General features: G+C 41.2%; 1 protein-coding gene and 1 long non-coding RNA gene across 5 annotated transcripts in view; one reads left to right on the top strand and one right to left on the bottom strand.

Annotated features, from left to right (window-relative positions):
- Positions 1-649: 649 nt before the first annotated feature.
- On the bottom strand, positions 650-14,435 carry LOC112074396 (peroxisomal carnitine O-octanoyltransferase). Of its 4 annotated transcripts, XM_070440514.1 has the most exons (6): positions 14,254-14,435; positions 9,507-9,784; positions 6,314-6,436; positions 6,091-6,215; positions 3,096-3,277; positions 650-789 (listed from the first exon to the last, which is right to left on the bottom strand). In XM_070440514.1, exons 3-6 carry the CDS (start codon positions 6,426-6,428, stop codon positions 714-716), a joined length of 498 nt encoding a protein of 165 aa, XP_070296615.1. In that variant the 5' UTR covers positions 6,429-6,436; positions 9,507-9,784; positions 14,254-14,435; the 3' UTR covers positions 650-713. The 4 variants fall into 4 exon arrangements, with proteins under 4 accessions (XP_070296615.1, XP_023997347.2, XP_023997348.2 ...); XM_024141579.2 differs by lacking the exon at positions 9,507-9,784; XM_024141580.2 differs by lacking the exons at positions 9,507-9,784; positions 14,254-14,435 and adding an exon at positions 14,119-14,194.
- Positions 12,429-20,152, top strand: part of LOC112074397 (uncharacterized) — a 40,065-nt gene continuing 32,341 nt past the window's right edge. The window contains exon 1 of the long non-coding RNA XR_002894735.2: positions 12,429-12,548. This is a non-coding gene — a long non-coding RNA (uncharacterized lncRNA). The remainder of the gene's footprint in view (positions 12,549-20,152) is intronic.

Here is a 20,152-nt window from a genome sequence, read left to right as displayed (position 1 = left end):
GGGACCAACACATGCAGAGATCATCTGTTCACCTACTCCGCGTCTCACAAATACACGGAGCTTGGAACCAAAAATCTMAAATCTGGACTCATTAGACCAAAGGACAGATTTCCACCAGTTTTATGTCCATTGCTTGTGTTTCTTGGCCCAAGCAAGTCTCTTATTATTATTGGTGTCCTTTAGTAGTGGTTTCTTTGCAGCAATTCGAGCATGAAGGCCTGATTCAGACGGTCTCCTCTGAACAGTTGATGTTGAGATGTGTCTGTTACTTGAACTCTCTGAAGCACTTATTTGGGCTGCATTTTCTGAGGCTGGTAACTCTAATGAACTTATCCTCTGCAACAGAGGTAACTCTGGGTCTTCATTTCCTGTGGCGGTCCTCATGAGCCAGTTTCATCATAGCGCTTGATGGTTTTTGTGACTGCACTTGAAGAAACGATTCAACCTTCTCTGAAATATTCCAGATTGACTGACCTTCATGTCTTAAAGTAATCAGTACCACATCCCACACACACATGAAAACAACAACACACACACACACACACACACACACACACACACACACACACACACACACACACACCCACACCTAAAAAAAAACACAGAGTACTACAACAAAAACAAAACACAACATCATATTGCATGGCGGTGTCGGGGGGGTCACCTACTGTCTTAAAGTAGTTAATGATGGTATCCTTGGTGACTCCAGGAACTTACATGTACAGACAGCATTCTGAACTGGTCCATATCCAACACCACATTACCAGCTTATGAGGGTCCAGCCTCTCCCTGTCGGGGACCACACAGTCAGAGAGTGTGTACTGAACGTGTGTAGGGATACACAAGGTACACACCGTCCAACTAATGCTTAGTTGCAGGTTCCTTCTCGACAATGAAACAACAATAAGAAATAAATTAATAATATGAACATAAAGTAACTGGCTCAGTAGAATAAATAAATACAGTGGGGCAAAAAGTATTTAGTCAGCCACCAATTGTGCAAGTTCTCCCACTTAAAAAGATGAAGAGGCCTGTAATTTTCATCATAGTAAACTTCAACTATGACAGACAAAATGAGAAAAAAAAATCCAGAAAATCACATTGTAGATTTTTAATGAATTTATTGCAAATTATGGTGGAAAATAAGTATTTGGTCAATAACAGAAGTTTATCTCAATACTTGTTATATACCCTTTGTTGGCAATGACAGAGGTCAAATGTTTTCTGTAAGTCTTCACAAGGTTTTCACACACTGTTGCTGGTATTTTGGCCCATTCCTCATGCAGATCTCCTCTAGAGCAGTGATGTTTGTGGGCTGTTGCTGGGCAACACGGACTTTCAACTCCCTCCAAAGATTTTCTAGGGGTTGAGATCTGGAGACTGGCTAGGCCACTCCATGACCTTGAATGCTTCTTATGAAGCCACTCCTTCGTTGCCGCGGCGGGTGTGTTTGGGATCATTGTCATGCTGAAAGACCCAGCCACGTTTCATCTTCAATGCCCTTGCTGGTGGAAGGAGGTTTTCACTCAAAATCTCACAATACATGGCCCCATTCATTCTGTCCTTTACACGGATCAGTCGTCCTGGTCCCTTTGCAGAAAAACACCCCAAAGCATGATGTTTCCACCCATGCTTCACAGTAGGTATGGTGTTCTTTGGATGCAACTCAGCATTCTTTGTCCTCCAAACACGACGAGTTGAGTTTTACACAAAAAGTTATATTTTGGTTTCATCTGACCATATGACATTCTCCAATATTCTTCTGGATCACCAAATGCTCTCTAGCAACATTCAGACGGGCCTGGACATGTACTGGCTTAGCAGGGGGACACGTCTGGCACTGCAGGATTTGAGTCCCTGGCGGCGTAGTGTGTTACTGATGGTAGGCTTTGTTACTTTGGTCCCAGCTCTCTGCAGGTCATTCACTAGGTCACCCGTGTGGTTCTGGGATTTTGCTCACCGTTCTTGTGATCATTTTGACCCACGGGGTGAGATCTTGCGTGGAGCCCCAGATCGAGGGAGATTATCAGTGGTCTTGTATGTCTTCCATTTCCTAATATTGTCCCACAGTTGATTTCGTCAAACCAAGCTGCTTACCATGCAGATTCAGTCTTCCCAGCCTGGTGCAGGTCTACAATTTTGTTTCTGGTGCCCTTGGACAGCTCTTTGGTCTTGGCCATAGTGGAGTTTGGAGTGTGACTGTTTGAGGTTGTGGACAGGTGTCTTTATATCTGATAACAAGTTCAAACAGGTGCCATTAATACAGGTAACGGAGTGAAGGACAGAGGAGCCTCTTAAAGAAGAAGTTACAGGTCTGTGAGAGCCAGAAATCTTGCTTGTTTGTAGGTGACCAATACTTATTTTCCACCATAATTTGCAAATAAATTAATTGAAAATCCTACAATGTGATTTTCTGGATTTTTTTTCCTCATTTTGTCTGTCATAGTTGAAGTGTACCTATGATGAAAATTACAGCCTCTCTCATCTTTTTAAGTGGGAGAACTTGTGCAATTGGTGGCTGACTAAATACTTTTTTGCCCCACTGTATTTGAAACAACTATAATACAGGAAGGCACAATTTATAGTTCAATATAAACACGTGTTTTGGGGAAGGGGGGGATTGGAGGGCAAGTGTTTAAATTGTGCATTATTTAGCAATCGTAGCAGTAGTTGTGATGCGTGTGCAACCTTAATATATATACACGGAGTGTACAAAACATTAAGAACACCTTCCTAATATTGAGTTGCACGCCCTTTTGCCCTCAGAACAGCCTCAATTTGTTGAAGCATGGACTCTACAAGGTGTCGAAAGCGTTCCACAGGGATGCTGGCCTATGTTGACTCCCCGTTCAAAAGGMACTTCAATATTTGATCTAACCTGTCATTCAACCTCTGAATGACACACATACATCCATGTCTCAATTATCTCAAGGTTAAAAATCCTTCTTTAACCTGTCTCCTCCCCTTCATATACACTGATTGAAGTGGAATTAACAAGTGACATCAATAAGTGATTATAGCTTTCACCTGGATTCACCTGGTCAGTCTATGTCATGGCAAAAACGTGTTTTGTACACTCAATGTGAGTATCTTACGTGCGAAGCAGGTCCCAGTACTGTAGAGTGTGCCACATGCTAATGCTGGTCCTCTGTAGCTGTACTCCCTCTGTAGGGGGCCAGCAGTGCTCTAGGTAGGGTGCAGGCCCTCCGAAGTTCACATTCAACTGGGAGGGGTAACGCATTTCCAGATAGGCTGCATCCAACCACCACTCCTCCAACTGCAGGAAAACACACACACACAGAATAAAACATGAAACACTGCAGGGAGACACCATAATGACTGCAGTATTTAAAACACTCAAAGATTCCCTTTTGTAGTTGTTCAGGGTGGAGCATGGTGTGTGACCAGAACCAGTTCCCACAGGTTCTAGCTGTGCAGTGTGTTGTGTGTGTGTGTTGAGTGTAGAGGTCGACCGATTAATCGGAATGACCGATTAATTAGGGCCGATTTCAAGTTTTCATAATAATCGGTAATCGGCATTTTTGGACACCGATTATGGCAGATTACATTGCACTCCACGAGGAGACTCCGTGGCAGGCTGACTACCTGTTATGCGAGTGCAGCAAGGAGCCAAGGTAAGATGCTAGCTAGCATTAAACTTATCTTTTAAAAAACAATCACTCAACCAATCATAATCACTAGTTAACTACACATGGTTGATGATATTACTAGTTTATCTAGCTTGTTATGCGTTGCATATAATCGATGCGGTGCCTGTTAATTTATCATTGAATCACAGCCTACTTAGCCAAACAGGTGATTTAACAAGCGCATTCACAAAAAAAGCACTGTCATTGCACCAATGTGTACCTAACTGTAGCAGTGTGATGTTGTTCCCCTTTTGTTCCCCACCAAATTGCACACAAGGACCAATTCAAATAGGCCAGGTCAAGAGGGGATGTTAATAATTTGATAATAATAATAATAATTCAGTGTATTTTTTTATTTAATTACAGCTGCATAGCTAATGTTTTTATTTGGTGTACAAACACTTTTTCATACCAATATTGTACATACATGTGATTGTAAAAGTTTTGTATATTTTGGTTTGGCCCATCGCGGGTTATCTGTATTCCCATACCCCTTTATCGTTSTCTTTTGCCTGACCCTCGGCTAGCAAGGTATGTTGTCCTTGGCTCCGAAACTGTTTAATATACAACCGTCATAAGGTTATACAATGTACTGTTCTGCAACCATAAGTTTGTTATAGTGTGGACAGTGTAGGAATTTATGTTAACAAGTTTCACAGAGCTCACTGACTGGGGTATCTGTTGTAACTTGTGAGTACTTGTGACAGTGGTTGAGTGAGTGTCCATGAGCTCGCGCAGGTGCCCGAGAGCTGTGACTGCGCCAAGGGTAACATGTGTGTTGTCTCTTCGTGTGCAGGTATGTCTTTTATTTTGTCAGAATTATGTTCTGTATAGTTTTACTTGTATGGTGTGCTGTTGTGCAGTGAGGGTGTGCACGCAGCACCTGTTAATTCCTTTTGGTGCTCTTTTGCCTGACCCTCGGCTAGCAAGGTGCCCGAGAGCTGTGACTGCGCCAAGGGTAACATGTGTGTTGTCTCTTCGTGTGCAGGGCAAATAAAAAGATTTCAACGAGCAGACCATCAGTTGTGGCAGCGTCCTAATTAAAAATACACAACGCAGAATGAACCACGCTACATAACCATAAACATCAACGCCTTTCTTAAAATCAATACACAAGTATATATTTTTAAACCTGCATATTTAGTTAATATTGCCTGCTAACATGAATTTTTTTAAACTAGGGAAATTGTGTCCCTTCTCTTGCGTTCTGTGCAACAGAGTCAGGGTATAYGCAGCAGTTTAGGCCGCCTGGCTCGTTGCRAACTGTGTGAAGACCATTTCTTCCTAACAAAGACAGCCAACTTCRCCAAACGGGGGATGATTTAACAAAAGCGCATTCGCGAAAAAAGCACAATCGTTGCATGAATGTACCTAACCATAAACATCAATGCCTTTCTTAAAATCAATACACAGAAGTATATTTTTTTAACCCTGCATATTTAGATAAAAGAAATTCATGTTAGCAGGCAATATTAACTAGGGAAATTGTGTCACTTCTCTTGCGTTCATTGCACACAGAGTCAGGGTATRTGCARCAGTTTGGGCCGCATGGCTCGTTGCGAACTAATTTGCCAGAATTTTACATAATTATGACATAACATTTAAGGTTGTGCAATGTAACAGCAATATTTAGACTTATGGATGCCACCCGTTAGATAAAATACGGAATGGTTCCGTATATCACTGAAAGAATAAACGTTTTGTTTTCGAAATGATAGTTTTCGGAATTTACCATATTAATGACCCAAGGCTCGAATTTCTGTGTGTTATTATATTATAATTAAGTCTATGATTTGATAGCCCAGTCTGACTGAGCGGTAGTAGGCAGCAGCAGGCTCATAAGCATTCATTCAAACAGCACTTTCCTGCGCTTCCCTGCAGCTCTTCGCAATGCTTCAAGCATTGCGCTGTTTATGACTTCAAGCCTATCAACTCCCGAGATTAGGCTGGCAATACTAAAGTACCTATTAGAACATCCAATAGTCAATAGGTATATGAAATACAAATGGTATAGAGAGAAATAGTCCTACAATAACTACAACCTAAAACTTCGTACCTGGGAATATTGAAGACTCATGTTAAAAGGAACCACCAGCTTTCATATGTTCTCATGTTCTGAGCAAGGAACTTAAACGTTAGCTTTTTTACATGGCACATATTTCACTTTTTCTTTCCTCTCCAACACTTTGTTTTTGCATTATTTAAACCAAATTGAACATGTTTCATTATTTATTTGAGACTAAATTGATTTTATTGATGTATTATATTAAGTTAAAATAAAAGTGTTCATTGTTCATTCAGTATTGTTGTAATTGTCATTATTACAAATATATATATAAAAACCGGCCGATTAATCGGTATCAGCATTTTTTGGTCCTCCAATAATCGGTATAGGCGTTGAAAAATCATTATCGGTCGACCTCTAGTTGAGTGTGTGTACCCAGTTCCTGCGTGTCCTGGCTCTCTGCAGTAGTTTTTGGTGCAGGTCKTTGCCGATGCCCTCTCCAAACCTCTTCACTATGGCTGCAGTCACCTGGTACTCCTCCTCTGTAGCAAACGGCCGCACTGGAAAATACACACAGACATTTCAGTAACTAGACACATTTTTGTCCAGGGTCCATGCTAACTGCGCTTCTCTATCACACATGCAGCTGACATCTCACCTGCATCCAGGTAGTTGGCAAGGCTCCCCTCTAGAGACGGTACAGGGAGAGGAGGCAGGCTATGCTGGTACTGGAACGTCYGCTCAGTGGGGAACTCTGACACCTGGTTAGCCATGTTGTCACCTACAATACCAAAACACCTGGTTAGCCATGTTGTCACCTACAATACCAAAAAAACCTGGTTAGCCATGTTGTCACCTACAATACCAAAACACCTGGTTAGCCATGTTGTCACCTACANCCATGTTGTCACCTACAATACCAAAACACCTGGTTAGCCATGTTGTCACCTACAATACCAAAACACCTGATTAGCCATGTTGTCACCTACAATACAAAAACACCTGGTTAGCCATGTTGCCACCTACACCACCCAAAAACCTGGTTAGCCATGGTGTCACCTACAATACCAAAACACCTGTAAAAGGAATTTCCAGGTGAACAAAACAGAAGAGCAGTCGCAGATGAAGACAATTTCAAATCAATCCTGTTTATTACAAGTTGCAACAGGGAGACACCACCCAGCATTGAAGCAGAGAAAATGTCTAACTGGCCTCTTGGAGACAGTCCGTTAATGTCCTAATCAGACAGCACCAAATGTTCTGGAAACAGCAGCCTGAGAGGCTTGTAGGAAGTCAAAACAAAAAGGCAACGACTTTGTCAGCTGCTACTGAATCACAGTGTCCACAGGATGTCATCAATACCATACAACAGTGAAATATCAGCGTGTCCTCCAGTCTGGCATTATGCACTATCGACGAATATGAGAATAATCCATCTTTTTTATGTTTTATTTTAATTTAACCTTTATTTAACTAGGCAAGTCAATTAAGAACAAATTATTATTTACAATGACGGCCTACCAAAAGGCAAAAGGCCTCCTGCGGAGACCGGGGATAAAACAATTAAAATAATAATAATTCAGCATCATGTCTATTGACCATCAACCCGCACCTTGAATGTCACAAAACAGAAAATCCAATATGCTAACCATTGTGTAGATTACTCTAAACTAAATATTAACTTCAGTCATCTTAGATTTCCCCATTACAAGCACCAAAACACCTGGTTAGTCATGTTGTCCCCTACAGCACCCAAAAACTTGTTTAGTCATGTTGTCAAAAACACCACCAAAACACCTGGTTAGTCATGTTGTCAAAAACACCACCAAAACACCTGGTTAGCCATGTTGTCAAAAACACCACCAAAACACCTGGTTAGCCATGTTGTCACCTACACCACCAAAACACCTGGTTAGCCATGTTGTCACCTACACCACCAAAACACCTGGTTAGCCATGTTGTCCCCTACAGCACCAAAACACCTAGTTAGCCATGTTGTCCCTTAAGCACCCAAAACCCCCTGTTTTTTAGGCCCTGTTGTCCACCTACACCACCAAACACTTTGGTTAGCCATGCTTGTCCCCTACAGCACCCAAAACACCTGATTAGCCATGTTGTCCCCTACAGCACCAAAACACCTAGTTAGCCATGTTGTCCTTATAGCACCCAAAAACCTGGTTAGCCATGTGTGTCACCTACACCCCAAAACACCTGGTTAGCCATGTTGTCACTACACCACCAAAAACCTGGTTAGCCATGTTGTCACCTACACCACCAAACACTTGGTTAGCCATGTTGTCACCTACATTAACAAAACACCTGGTTAGCTATAGGCCCACTGTCCCCTAGCCTGTTAGACTCTAGGAATCAAAGTGTGGACTAGACAATCCTCCACTTTCGTCTAACTTTTAGATTACATTTAAAAAATCTTGGATCTTGGACCATGCTAACTGTACGGGAGGGTGGGGTAAGTTGAGACATTTTTCAAGGGAAATATAGTATTCTTTCAAAAAATATATATTCAGGATGTTGTGTATCCCTGGAAATAATCATAATTAATGTAAACAGTTTTGAAAACATAGCTTGTCACACAAAAAGTGGTCTCTTAGCACCACATACCATGGGGTAAGTTGAGTTGCAGGACAGGGTGAATTAAAGCGCCTTCACATTCTGTACTGAATGAAATAATACCACTACCTTTTAAAACATGTCGATCTTTATTTTCTAAAACACATATTTTTTTCTTTTTTGGGGCTTTTAATCACTTTAAGCACATTTTTAAGCTGCAAAATGTACCTTTTTGGGCAACCTAACGAAATTCAATGTGAGTTCTGTCATTCTCATTCAAAGCAAGTCTAAGAAGCAGTAGATTGTTCTATGTGGGCTATTTCTATGCTTCCCATTCTTAAGTTTGATTTTAGCGTCTTTTACTTTCGGTTTTGTACACCAGCTTCAAAACAGCTGAAAATACAATATTTTTGGTTATTGAAAATATTTCACAGTGGTTTAGATGGTACATTGATTCTCTATACCCCTCACACTCAACTCTGGACCTCGAAGCCAGTTCCACTGCACTGTCAAGTTGACTGGATGTGCGTGCTTTGGGTGGTGGACCACTCTTGATACAGACGGGAAACTGTTGAGCGTTAAAAACCCAGCAGCGTTGCAGGTCTTTTTTGTATATTTCTTTCTTTGACACTCTTTTTCGATATTGTCTCAAAGCTGCAACTTTCCAACAGGCTCGGGAGAGGCGGAGGTGGAGTCATGCGTTCTCCAAAACATCACCTGCCTAACATCACTCCTTAACCAATGTGTCGGAGGAACACTGTTCAACTGGCGACCGATGTCGGCCCGCAGACACCCGGCCCACCACAAGGAGTCGCTAGAGCGCGATGAGACAAGTAAAGCCCCACCGGCCAAACCCTCCCCTAACCCGGACGATGCTGGGCCAATTGTGCACCGTCCTATGGGACTCCCGGCCACGACCGGTTGTGGCACAGCCCAGGAATGAACCCGGGTCTGTAGTAACGCCTCAGACCGCTGCGCCACTCGGGAATCCCTAGTGTTGCAGTTCTTGACACACAGGTGCGCCTGGCATCTACTACCATACCCCATTCAAAGGCCATTAAATATTTTGTCTTGTCAAGTCACCCTTGCAATAACGCATTGCGTTATGCCTGAAAAAAAAAATTCGCTCAATTTACTCCAAGGTAAACATTTACTATATTAGCCCACACAGCTACAAGGATGCACTTTCATGCTAGGTTTCAGACCTCATACTGAAGCTTATAGAGACCCCAACTGAGGCAGCAGCTACTCTTCCTGGAGTCCAAACACATTAAGGCACTTACTATTACGCGGACCCAAGAGCAGACTCAGACGAGGAGACTGGGATAATGTAACCAAGGTATTTATTCAAAAACAGGGGGAAGATGGGGTGCAGGCCAGGGAAAGCTCGGGCGGGTTGCAGGGAGCCAGGTGCTGAGGCTGGAGCGAGGGGAGTTGTGGCTGGGTAAGCAGGTCTGGAGAGGAATCCAAGGAAGCAGTAGAGTGGGGGGGTCCAGGACAGGGTAGCAGGACTGACGAGATGTGGGACTGGAGACAGGGACCAGAGTCAGAGCCGACAGAACTGTAGCGGAGAGGAAAACATCATCAGGCAAAGGAAAACAGGCACAACACAAAAACAGGATATATGCAGGAACAAACGGCTAAAAACGCAGACCGACTGAGCAGAGGTTACGATCTGACAGTGTGGAAGTGGCAGGGCTGAGTATTTGTAAAGGTCTTGATTATGTAACAGGTTGCAGCTGGTGGGGATCTGCTCTGCCTCCAGCACTCCTGTCTCTACCCACATAATCACACACACACACACACACACACAGAGAGAAAGATAGCACTGGGGGAGTTCTGGCAGGTTAGGGAGATACAGGATGAGCAGTAGAGGGCGTGGCAGGCACAGAAGTAACAGTACGCCCCCCCCCCCCTCTACGGGCGCCAATTGGTGCCCAACCAGCCTTATCTGGGTGTGAGGTATAGAAAGCACGTAAGACGTAATCAAACGATTTTATATATATTTGTAATAATGACAATTACAACAATACTGAATGAACACTTTTAATTTAATATAATACATAAATAAAATCTATTTAGTCTCAAATAAATAATGAAACGTTCAATTTGGTTGAAATAATGCAAAAACACAGTGTTGGAGAAGAAAGTAAAAGTGCAATATGTGTCATGTAAAAAATCTAACGTTTAAGTTCCTTGCTCAGAACATGAGAACATGTGAAAGCTGGTGGTTCCTTTTAACACGAGTCTTCAATATTCCCAGTTAAGACGTTTTAGGTTGTAGTTACTTTTGTAGGCACTTTAGTATTGCCAGCCTAATCTCGGGAGTTGATAGGCTTGAAGTCATAAACAGCGCTGCTAAGAGCTGCTGGCAAATGCAGTAAAGTGCTGTTTGAATGCTTACATGCCTGCTGCTGCCTACCACCGCTCAGTCAGACTGCTCTATCAAATAGCAAATCATAGACTTAATTATAATATAATAAACACACAGAAATACGAGCCTTAGGTCATTAATATGGTCAAATCCGGAAACTATTATTTTGAAAACAAAACGTTTATTCTTTCAGTGAAATACGGAACCGTATTTCTGTTATATTGCTGTTACATTGCACAACCTTCAATGTTATGTCATAATTATGTAAAATTCTGTCAAGTTAATTACGGTCTTTGTTAGGAAGAAATGGTCTGAGCCAGGCGGCCCAAACTGCTGCATATACCCTGAGTCTGCTTGCACTGAACGCAAGAGAAGTGACACAATTTTCCTAGTTAATATTTCCTGCTAACATTAATTTATTTTAACTAAATATGCAGGTTTAAAAAATATAAACTTGTGTATTGATTTTAATTAAGGCATTGATGTTTATGGTTAGGTACATTGGTGCAACGATTGTGCTTTTTTCGCGAATGTGCTTTTGTTAAATCATCACCCGTTTGGTGAAGTAGGCTGTGATTCGATGATAAATTAACAGGCATCGCATTGATTATATGCAACGCAGGACAAGATAGTTAAACTAGTAATATCATCAACCATGTGTAGTAACTAGTGACTTTGTTAAGATTGATTGCTTTTTATAAGATAYGTTTAATACTAGCTAGTAACTTACCTTGGCTCCTTGCTGCACTCGCGTAACAGGTGATCAGCTTGCCACGCAGTCTCCTCGTGGATTGCAATGTAATCGGCCATAATCGGCATCCAAAAATGCTGATTACCGATTGTTATGAAAACTTGAAATCGGTCCTAATTAATCGGCCATGCCTGTTTACAATCCTGGGTTACTCCAAGCAGTTTAGTCACCTCAATTTCCTCATTATTCATTACAATATTTAGTTGAGGTTTAGGGTTAAGTGAATAATTTGTCCCAAATACAATTTTTAGTTTTTGAAATATTTAGGACTAACTTATTCCTTGCCACCCATTCTGAAACTAACTGCAGCTCTTTGTTAAGTGTTGCAGTCATTTCAGTCACTGTAGTAGCTGACATGTATAAGGGTAAGGGAAAGGGGGATACCTAGTCAGTTACACAACTGAATGCACACAACTGAAATGTGTCTTCCGCATTTAACCCAACCCTTCTGAATCTGAGAGGCGCAAGGGGCTGCCTTAAATCAACATCCACATCTTCGGCACCCGGGGAACAGTGGGTTAACTGCTTTGCTCAGGGGCAGAACGGCAGATTTTTACCTTGTCAGCTCGGGGATTCAATCCAGCAACCTTCCGGTTACTGGCCCAACGCTCTAACCACTAGGCTATCTGCCGTAGTGTTCAGTCATCCGCATTCATAGACACACTGGCATGTYGTTGGTAAAGATTGAAAAAAGTAAGGGGCCTAGACAGCTGCCCTGGAGAATCCCTGATTCTACCTGGATTATGTTGGAGAGGACTACACYCTCGGTGTTCGGTTATCCACATTACAGCAGGGAGTGTAAAGCCATAACACATACGTTTTTCCAGAAGCAGACTCTGATCGATAACGTCAAAAACCGCACTAAAGTCAAGACAAAACAGTCCCCACAAACTTTTTATCATAAATGTATCACAGCCAATCACCAGTCATGTGTGCAAGTGCTGTGCTTCCCAATAAGCATGCTGAAAGTCTGTTGTCAATTTGTTTACTGCAAAATAGCCTTGTATCTAGTCAAACACTGTAAAAAAGCCTGTCCCTTTAAGAACTCAGTGATGACATCAYAGCTATCACAAGCTGGCAGAGTGTTTAGTTCATTACCAAGTGCAGCTGGCTACCTACTGCTGTGAACACAAATCTCAGTTTTGGACATTATTTTCTTTCTGGACAATTTATTCATCACTGTGCGTGAAAACCAAAACTGTAAGTAATGTATATGTTTTCCCCTTGTTTTACTGACGAAGTTGTCAATAGTTAAATAATATTTTGTAATTATTACAGCATTATGGGTCTCGTTTTTATGCTAGTTATCTAACATTCTTAGCTACATTTTCGCCTGTCATTGTTAGCTGGTTAGTCTGATGTTGCTAGCCACTTGTATTTTCGTTTCAGTCATTGGTTTAGTATAACAGATGAGAGCTGTATATCTTGTTTGTTATTGCTAAATGAATGTACATTATCTTAGTATTTATGCCATTGTATTCATGTTTATTATTTCCAGATCACATCTTGTATGGATAAATGGACAGTTAATTGGATAATACCTGCTGAGTGACATAGCACAGAATTGCAAACATTGTTAATCTCCAATCAACATTAAAGAACCCTAAACTGAGGAACTGTCTTTCTCACTGTTTCTCTAATAAGAGTACAATCTCCATAACACTAACCTACTCAATCAATGTATACATTCCAGAGGCATCAACCTCTAATTCGAAAACAACAAAATCTCCAAAAGTGTACTAAGAGTTGGTAACCTGCTGATTGGTCGGCTATTTGAGCCAGTAAAGGGGGCTTTAGTATTCTTGGGAAGCAGAAAGACTTTTGCTTCCCTCCAAGCTTGAGGGCACAAACTTTCCAGTAGGCTTAGATTGAAGATATGACAAATAGGAGTGGCAATATCATCCGCTATTATCCTTAGTAATTTTCAATCCAAGTTGTCAGAACCCGGTGGCTTGTTATTGTTGATAGACAACAATAATTTGTTCCTCTTCCACATTCGCTTTGTGGAATTCAAAATTACAATGCTTGTCTGCGTTTGTTGTTGGCATGTCATGCCTAAGTTTGCTAATATTTCCAATGAAAAAAAATATTAAAGTAGTTGGCAATATCAGAGGGTTCATCTGATTCAATGAATGATGGAGCTGAGTTTGCATTTTTATAGAAAAATCTTTAAATTATTTACTTTGATTTAGATACAAGCATCATGAAACCTCCCCAAAAAATTATGACTTGATGAAATTCCAGTTTTATGGACCTAACGTTAACTTCCTTATAACGTTTTCCATATTTGGTCAAATTATAAATGTTGTTTATGGTTTCCTAGAAACAAGGGTGGCTCAACCTACCCTTTTGGCTCAATGTACCCCAATCTCCCCTACTACAGTACAGTCACTATCTACAAAGATAGTTGTAGAATTTGTAGCTGGGCAATTCCATTGTAACGGAATTACTCTGAGACTCAGGTTTTTAACTTTAAAATGTTTGCCAAACAAAAACCATTGATTTCAAAGTTTAACAAACCATACAACCAAATCGGAGTATCAGAGTAATTCCACATAAACATGAAAATTGCCCAGCTAGCTAGACTCGCAGGCCAGATACAATTTGTATTATTCGAGATCGAATTCCATATTTGCCGAGGCGGCGCAGCCTTGTACCAATCGCATTAATAAGCACGTTTATAGCACAATTGCTCAGCAATTGATTACCATATAAATTCTGGCTACATAACCATATGATGAAACATAGCTAGCAAGTCAGTTCTACTTACTGCAGAAACAAGTGCACTAGCTAGCTATAAAATAGTTGGCCCCTATTGTTGTTTTCACGGCTCGAATGTAGGTCAGTTTCAGTTTGCAGTCCGATCGAAGCAGCTTAATCCCACAAACATAACAAGCAAACTCACCTTAGTATTTAGCAATATTCTGCAAATTCCGATATGTGGAAAGTTGTTTTCGTTCGTCCATTCAAAATAAAAATTATGTTGCGGCTATTTTCTAGACTAGACTGTAGAGGAAGGCGCTTGCGGTAGTTTCGTGTTGTTGCTCCGCTCGTGGTGTATGCGGCGCTTCTCATCACTTTTCACCCAGTAAATGTTCATCACCTTTCACCCAGTAAATGGTCATGGCTAGAAGGGATACAGCTTTTGTCAAAAGTGTATTTATTTTGGCATTTTAGCTAACTCTGACCTTTTTCCAAATCTTAACCTAATTATCCTAACGTGCTGCGTTAATTATCCTAACATGCTGTGTAAATTCTCCTAACCTGCTACGAAAAGTCAAATGTGACAAAAGCTGTATCCCATCTAGTCAACCCCAGTTATCGGACTGCCAACACCCGGAAGAGTGGAGTGGTGATATTATTACACGTGACTTGGCTTTATTCATTCTTCATGGATATCTATTGTGAGACTACTAAAACACTCCTCTTACAATAGTTGTTTGATCTTTACACGAGGCCAGATGTGCATGCATTCTTGTACGGTTGCACTTTTAGATAGTGCATTGTCAGCATTAGATCCTGGTGCATTACCTGCCATTACAGTGTATATGAAACATCACACAAACTGTGATCAGTGATGATCACGGCGCCATACAGATTACAGAAACAGCATCATTTTAAGGCTGCGTTACACATTTMATGCGCAATGGGTTGTACCATAACTGTGTATTAGTACAAAAATTAAAAATAAATAAATATTATATTTCAAAACAAGCACATAAAGGCTTCCTAATTCATAAAGGTCACGTTAACTGACTGATATTATCTCATAGAATACAACATATTAGATCTCCTAAGCCAACATTTCTGTGTAAATCCCAAAACCTCATTCTTTCCCTATTAGAAATGGCCAACRAAGCAAAGACAGAAAATGCTAACTAATTTCTGTTTGAGGACTACAAGCTCTAGCTCTATATGCAACTGGATTTCCAGCAAAGTTGCTCATTGGTTGTTGAAAATAACATAAATATTTTCCATGACAACATTTGAAGCCTTGAAAATAGAATTTTAATTATAAAGTCTAAAACAAACATTTAGCTGTTAGCTAGGCAAGTTGTGTCACGATCGTGTGGAGGAGAGACGGACCAAAACGCAGCATGTGGAAAATAAGCCATCTTTTATTAGAACGACGAAGATGAACATGAAACGAAACACTTATACAAACTATACAAAAACAACAAACGACCGTGAAGCTATAAACGTAGTGCACACACACACAGGCTACAAACGTTCAACATAGACAACTATCCACAAAAGCCTACTGCCTATGGCAGCCTTAAATATGGCTCCCAATCAGAGACAATGAATGACAGCTGTCTCTGATTGAGACCCAATCTAGGCAGCCATAGACATAACTAGACAACCTCACTCTTCTCTACCCCATACACATACAACACCCCTAGACTAGACAAAACACACAAAGACAACCCACCCCAACTCACGCCCTGACCAACTAAATAAATAACAGAAAAAGGAACAATAGGTCAGGAACGTGACAAGTTGAGATATTTTAAAGCTTAAAGCCAGACTGAGTAAGTCTCATTTACATAATTTGTGATTATGAAGTGAGTTCGTAAATACATTTTGACTATCTACACTGATTTTTAGAGCACTCTCGTTTGAGTGTGCCAGAGCGGAGAATAACTGATGAATTTACAAACGCACAACACCTGTTGAATATGACAGGTGTCAGTAAAGGTTGGCAAAAAAACAATACAATTGTTGCTAGCAGCACAGTTAGTCACTCATGTTGCAATTGTGGTGGGAACCATGGAATGCCCAACAAGGGTGAAAGAGAATGAGGTGGCCAAAGTCGGGGCTATCCAGAGCATTTCATATGCAGCGGCTGTTAAAAGGTGTTCCTGAAGAGTCCTTGGTGGTGGATAGGCCTTCACTRAAGGCTGCATGGGTTGCCTTTCAAATCAAATGTTTGATTTAATTTAAAAGCAGGGGTTGCTTTTCAGCAGCAGGACCAAGATATGTTAAAAGTTAAGAAGAAGGACTTTGTGGCCTTTATAGCCAATGCTGATTAATGGCACTGCCAAGGTGGAGAGGAAGTCCAGGAAAATAGATATCACTGTCGTTGCGGTGGGGACTTCTCGTGGAGGAGTTGCATGGAGTATTGTCACAAGCCTTACTACCCTCTCAGGTCATCGAGCCTGAGAAGGGAGATATTCAGATTCGAAGGAAGGGATTTTGGTTTTGTCAATGTGTTTAAAAAAAAAATGTGTTTTATTTTGGGGTGGATTAAGTTAGTTTTTCCTATCACGTATGGGTAGTATTTTTTACCTTGTTTTTCTCAATACACCTTTTTGGGTTGTAGTCTGCCATAAAACCCACAGAAGAATAAGAAGAATTTACAGTCACTAAACACCATACCCAAACCGGACGTGCGTCCGCTTGCTCTTTTGGCTCCCAAACGGCTCTTTAAAAATGTTTTTTTGTATTTATTCAAGTCAAACAGTTTGCGATAGTTTGACTATGATTGGTTTTAAAACAATTCTAATTAAATTATTAAATGAATTCATACTCTACCTTAACCACAATCTATTTAAAAATGCATTGGTTTGTTATGAAAAAGAATGCTATTAAACATTTGCATTTAAAGTATAACTTTTTAATATATATAAACAAAGTGCATATAAATCTAAACATTCAAAACGAATACAATCTGAACAGCATAATAGAATATTGCACCATATCAAAGAAAAATAAATAACAATGTGCAAAACTGCAGCATCCCACTTAAAACATTAAACTGGTCCCTCTTTTCTCTCTCTTCTTTATTGCCATGTTATAACCAGCAGCACACAGCAATGCTGACCATATTTAGCTTTTATGAGAGATTTGCATTCAGAAATGCAAGCTGCCTCACTTTCGAGGGGCTGAWGCGGTTTCTTCTCTCAGTAATTATTTGTCCCATTTTCGAGAAGACCCTCTCAGAGGGAACGGATGTGGCCACTATGCAGAGTCTCCCTGTCATGACTTTAGTAAGCCGTGGGTAGACAGAGGTCTTGTTCTTCCACCAGCTCAGAAGATCTGCAGATCTTTGGAGGAGGGGCTCCTCCATATAGGATCGGACCTCCATTATGGCATCTGCTGAGGGATTCCTTCGTGCTGCATCCCCAGTTGCTCTCTCGTCAAACAGCATCCAAACAGCAGAYGTTTGTGGCACTACTGCTGGTGCTTCTGCTCCATCTGATCCCTCTTCTTCCTGTTGCTCTGGTGCCTGAGCCAGCTGACTGCTGGGGCTGTCCCTCCCTGCTGCTGAGGTTATTCTTTGAAGAGCCGCATCAATCGCTCTGGCATTACTGAAGGCTAACTTCTTAAACCTGGGGTCAAGTGCAGCGGTTCTGATAGCACGTGATTATATTCCATTCTGTGGAACTTTCTGTCCATTGATGAACATAGGGTGTCCATCAACTCTGTCACATGTCCTGTGGTTACATTTGCTTCTCTCTGGTGGCTGGCTGTGATTCGCTGCAGACCCTTACACAGGAGTATAATTTGAGGCTGTCACATAGCTGAAAAGAGAGAACAGTAACTTATTAGTTCAGRTTCATGTTTTGTCTACTGATACTACATTCTCATTTACTGCTCATATACATATATAATACTGGATTAAATAATGATATGGTAATAACTGCTTACTGTACCKCTCTCCACTGATCTCCACAGTGACCTGCTCAAAGGGTTCCAGGACTCTGCACACCTCCTCCATCACCTCCCATTCCTCTTGGGTCAGAGCAATAACAGGTGCATTGACAATGGCCAGGGTAGAGATGATGGCATCCTTTGACTCAAGAAACCGCTTCGACATATAAAATGTTGAATTCCACCTTGTAGTGCAGTCTTGTTTAGGCCTCAGCTCAGGCATCCCCATCTGGCGTTGTGTAGACTTTAGTTTTTCAGCACCTACTGTGCTCCTGTGGAAGTATTCCACAGCTGCTTTCACTTTGTCCACAGTGGGCTTCATCACCTTCAGAGCATCTCTTACAATCAGGTTSATTGTGTGGGCAAGACATGGATGATGGGTCCATTTWAAMATKTTCATGKCTTTGGTTATGTTAGCTGCATTGTCGCTTACACAACAGACCACTTTTCCATCTACTTGCCATTCTCTGGCCACTCTCAACAGTTCCTCTGCCAAGTTCTCTGAGGTGTGTCTGTCACTGAACTCAAAGCAGTCCAGAAGACAGCTAGACATCGAGAAATCTTCAATGAAGTGACATGTAACCGACATGTAAGAAGTGGTTACCCTTGATGTMCAGCAGTCAGTGGTAAGGCAAACTGCAGTAGCTTTTTGGACTCTTTCCCACACTGAAGCCTGTGTGCTCTTGTACAGTTGTGGAATAAGTGATCTTGAAAGGGTTTTCCTGCTTGGAATTGTGTACATTGGATTTAGACTATTGCTATAATTTCTAAAACCTCTGTCTTCCACGATCGAAAATGGCTGGAAATCGGTGGCAATCATTTTAGCCAATGCAATATCAATTTGGCCTTGATTTGCTTCAGACATTGGCATAAACTGGTCCATAGAAGACTGCGCTGCTGTGGGTCATGGAGTAGGCCTACTTGACTGAGCGGATACATCTCCACTTGTGGGCCCGCTAGTTTCTCGACGCTCTAGCTTCACAGTTGGGTGCACAGTTCGCATGTGTAGGTTATGCGTAGAACCGGGTTTATGAGATTTTGTTTTGGCAAATTCTACACTGTGCTTTAACATTGTCTACATTATTAAAGTGCATCCAAATGCTACTGTGCTTCCGACTCATTTTCCAGCTGTTGTTTTCACAGCTGTCCTTCCTCTCTCTCCTTGGCTGCTAAGTGTGTGACTGTGAGTGAGTTGGCTCAGCCCTCCCTCACACATCTTTGGTTCATTGGTTGACACTGCGTGTCTGATTGACAGGAACAACAGGTGAGGTTGTTAGTCTGAGCAGACAGAACGAATGTGTGCGCGCTTAAATGACGCTAGGGGTCAGATGTTTATATATTTTTTAAATAACGTTCCCAAGGTAAACAGACTATTTCTCAGGTCCAGATCATAGAATATGCATATAATTTACAGATTAGGATAGAAAACACTCCAAAGTTTCCAAAACTGTCAAAATTTCTCCATATATGGAGAAACATTAAAAAAATTACCTCTTTAAAATTTTAATATAATCAAATTCTCTCAGCTAAAATTGCTAAATATTTTCTCTATGCCAAGCAAAAATATTTTGAATTTGGTGACAAACCACACAAATTACCTGCCAGACAACTTCGAAAAACTGAGAGTGACCGAATGATTCACAAAGTTAAATCTGCATCTGAGGAATTACTCTCTTCCCCCAAAGACATCAATGACAGATTCCGTCAGTTTTACGAGACTCTATATACACATCTATAGCAGATCCTAACCCCTTAATTATGCAACACTTTTTGTAATAAGAAAATATCTCCTGGAGAAATTCGAGAAACAATTAAATCTCTAAAGAGTGGCAAGACCCCGGGCCCAGATGGATACCCTGGTGAATTTTATAAAACATTCAGCAACATGCTTTCTCCCTACCTGCACAAAATGTTGGTTCAGGCCAATGAGGATGGAGCTCTCCCACCTACTTTGGATGACGCGTTCATTACAGTTATACATAAGAAGGGTAAAGACCCGGAAGAGGTAGGGTCATATTGACCAATATCTCTCCTTAATACAGACCAAAAGATTTTAGCTAAAACTCTGGCTAACAGGCTTAGCACTTTAGTGGGCAAATTGGTCCATTCGGACCAGACCGGCTTTATCCCGAACAGAAACTCATTCTTCA

Source organism: Salvelinus sp. IW2-2015, unplaced genomic scaffold (genome assembly GCF_002910315.2).
Source record: "Salvelinus sp. IW2-2015 unplaced genomic scaffold, ASM291031v2 Un_scaffold2618, whole genome shotgun sequence".
Lineage (NCBI taxonomy): Eukaryota > Metazoa > Chordata > Actinopteri > Salmoniformes > Salmonidae > Salvelinus > Salvelinus sp. IW2-2015.
Note: the sequence above shows the minus strand (reverse complement) of the source record. Positions and strands in the feature narration are given on the sequence as shown.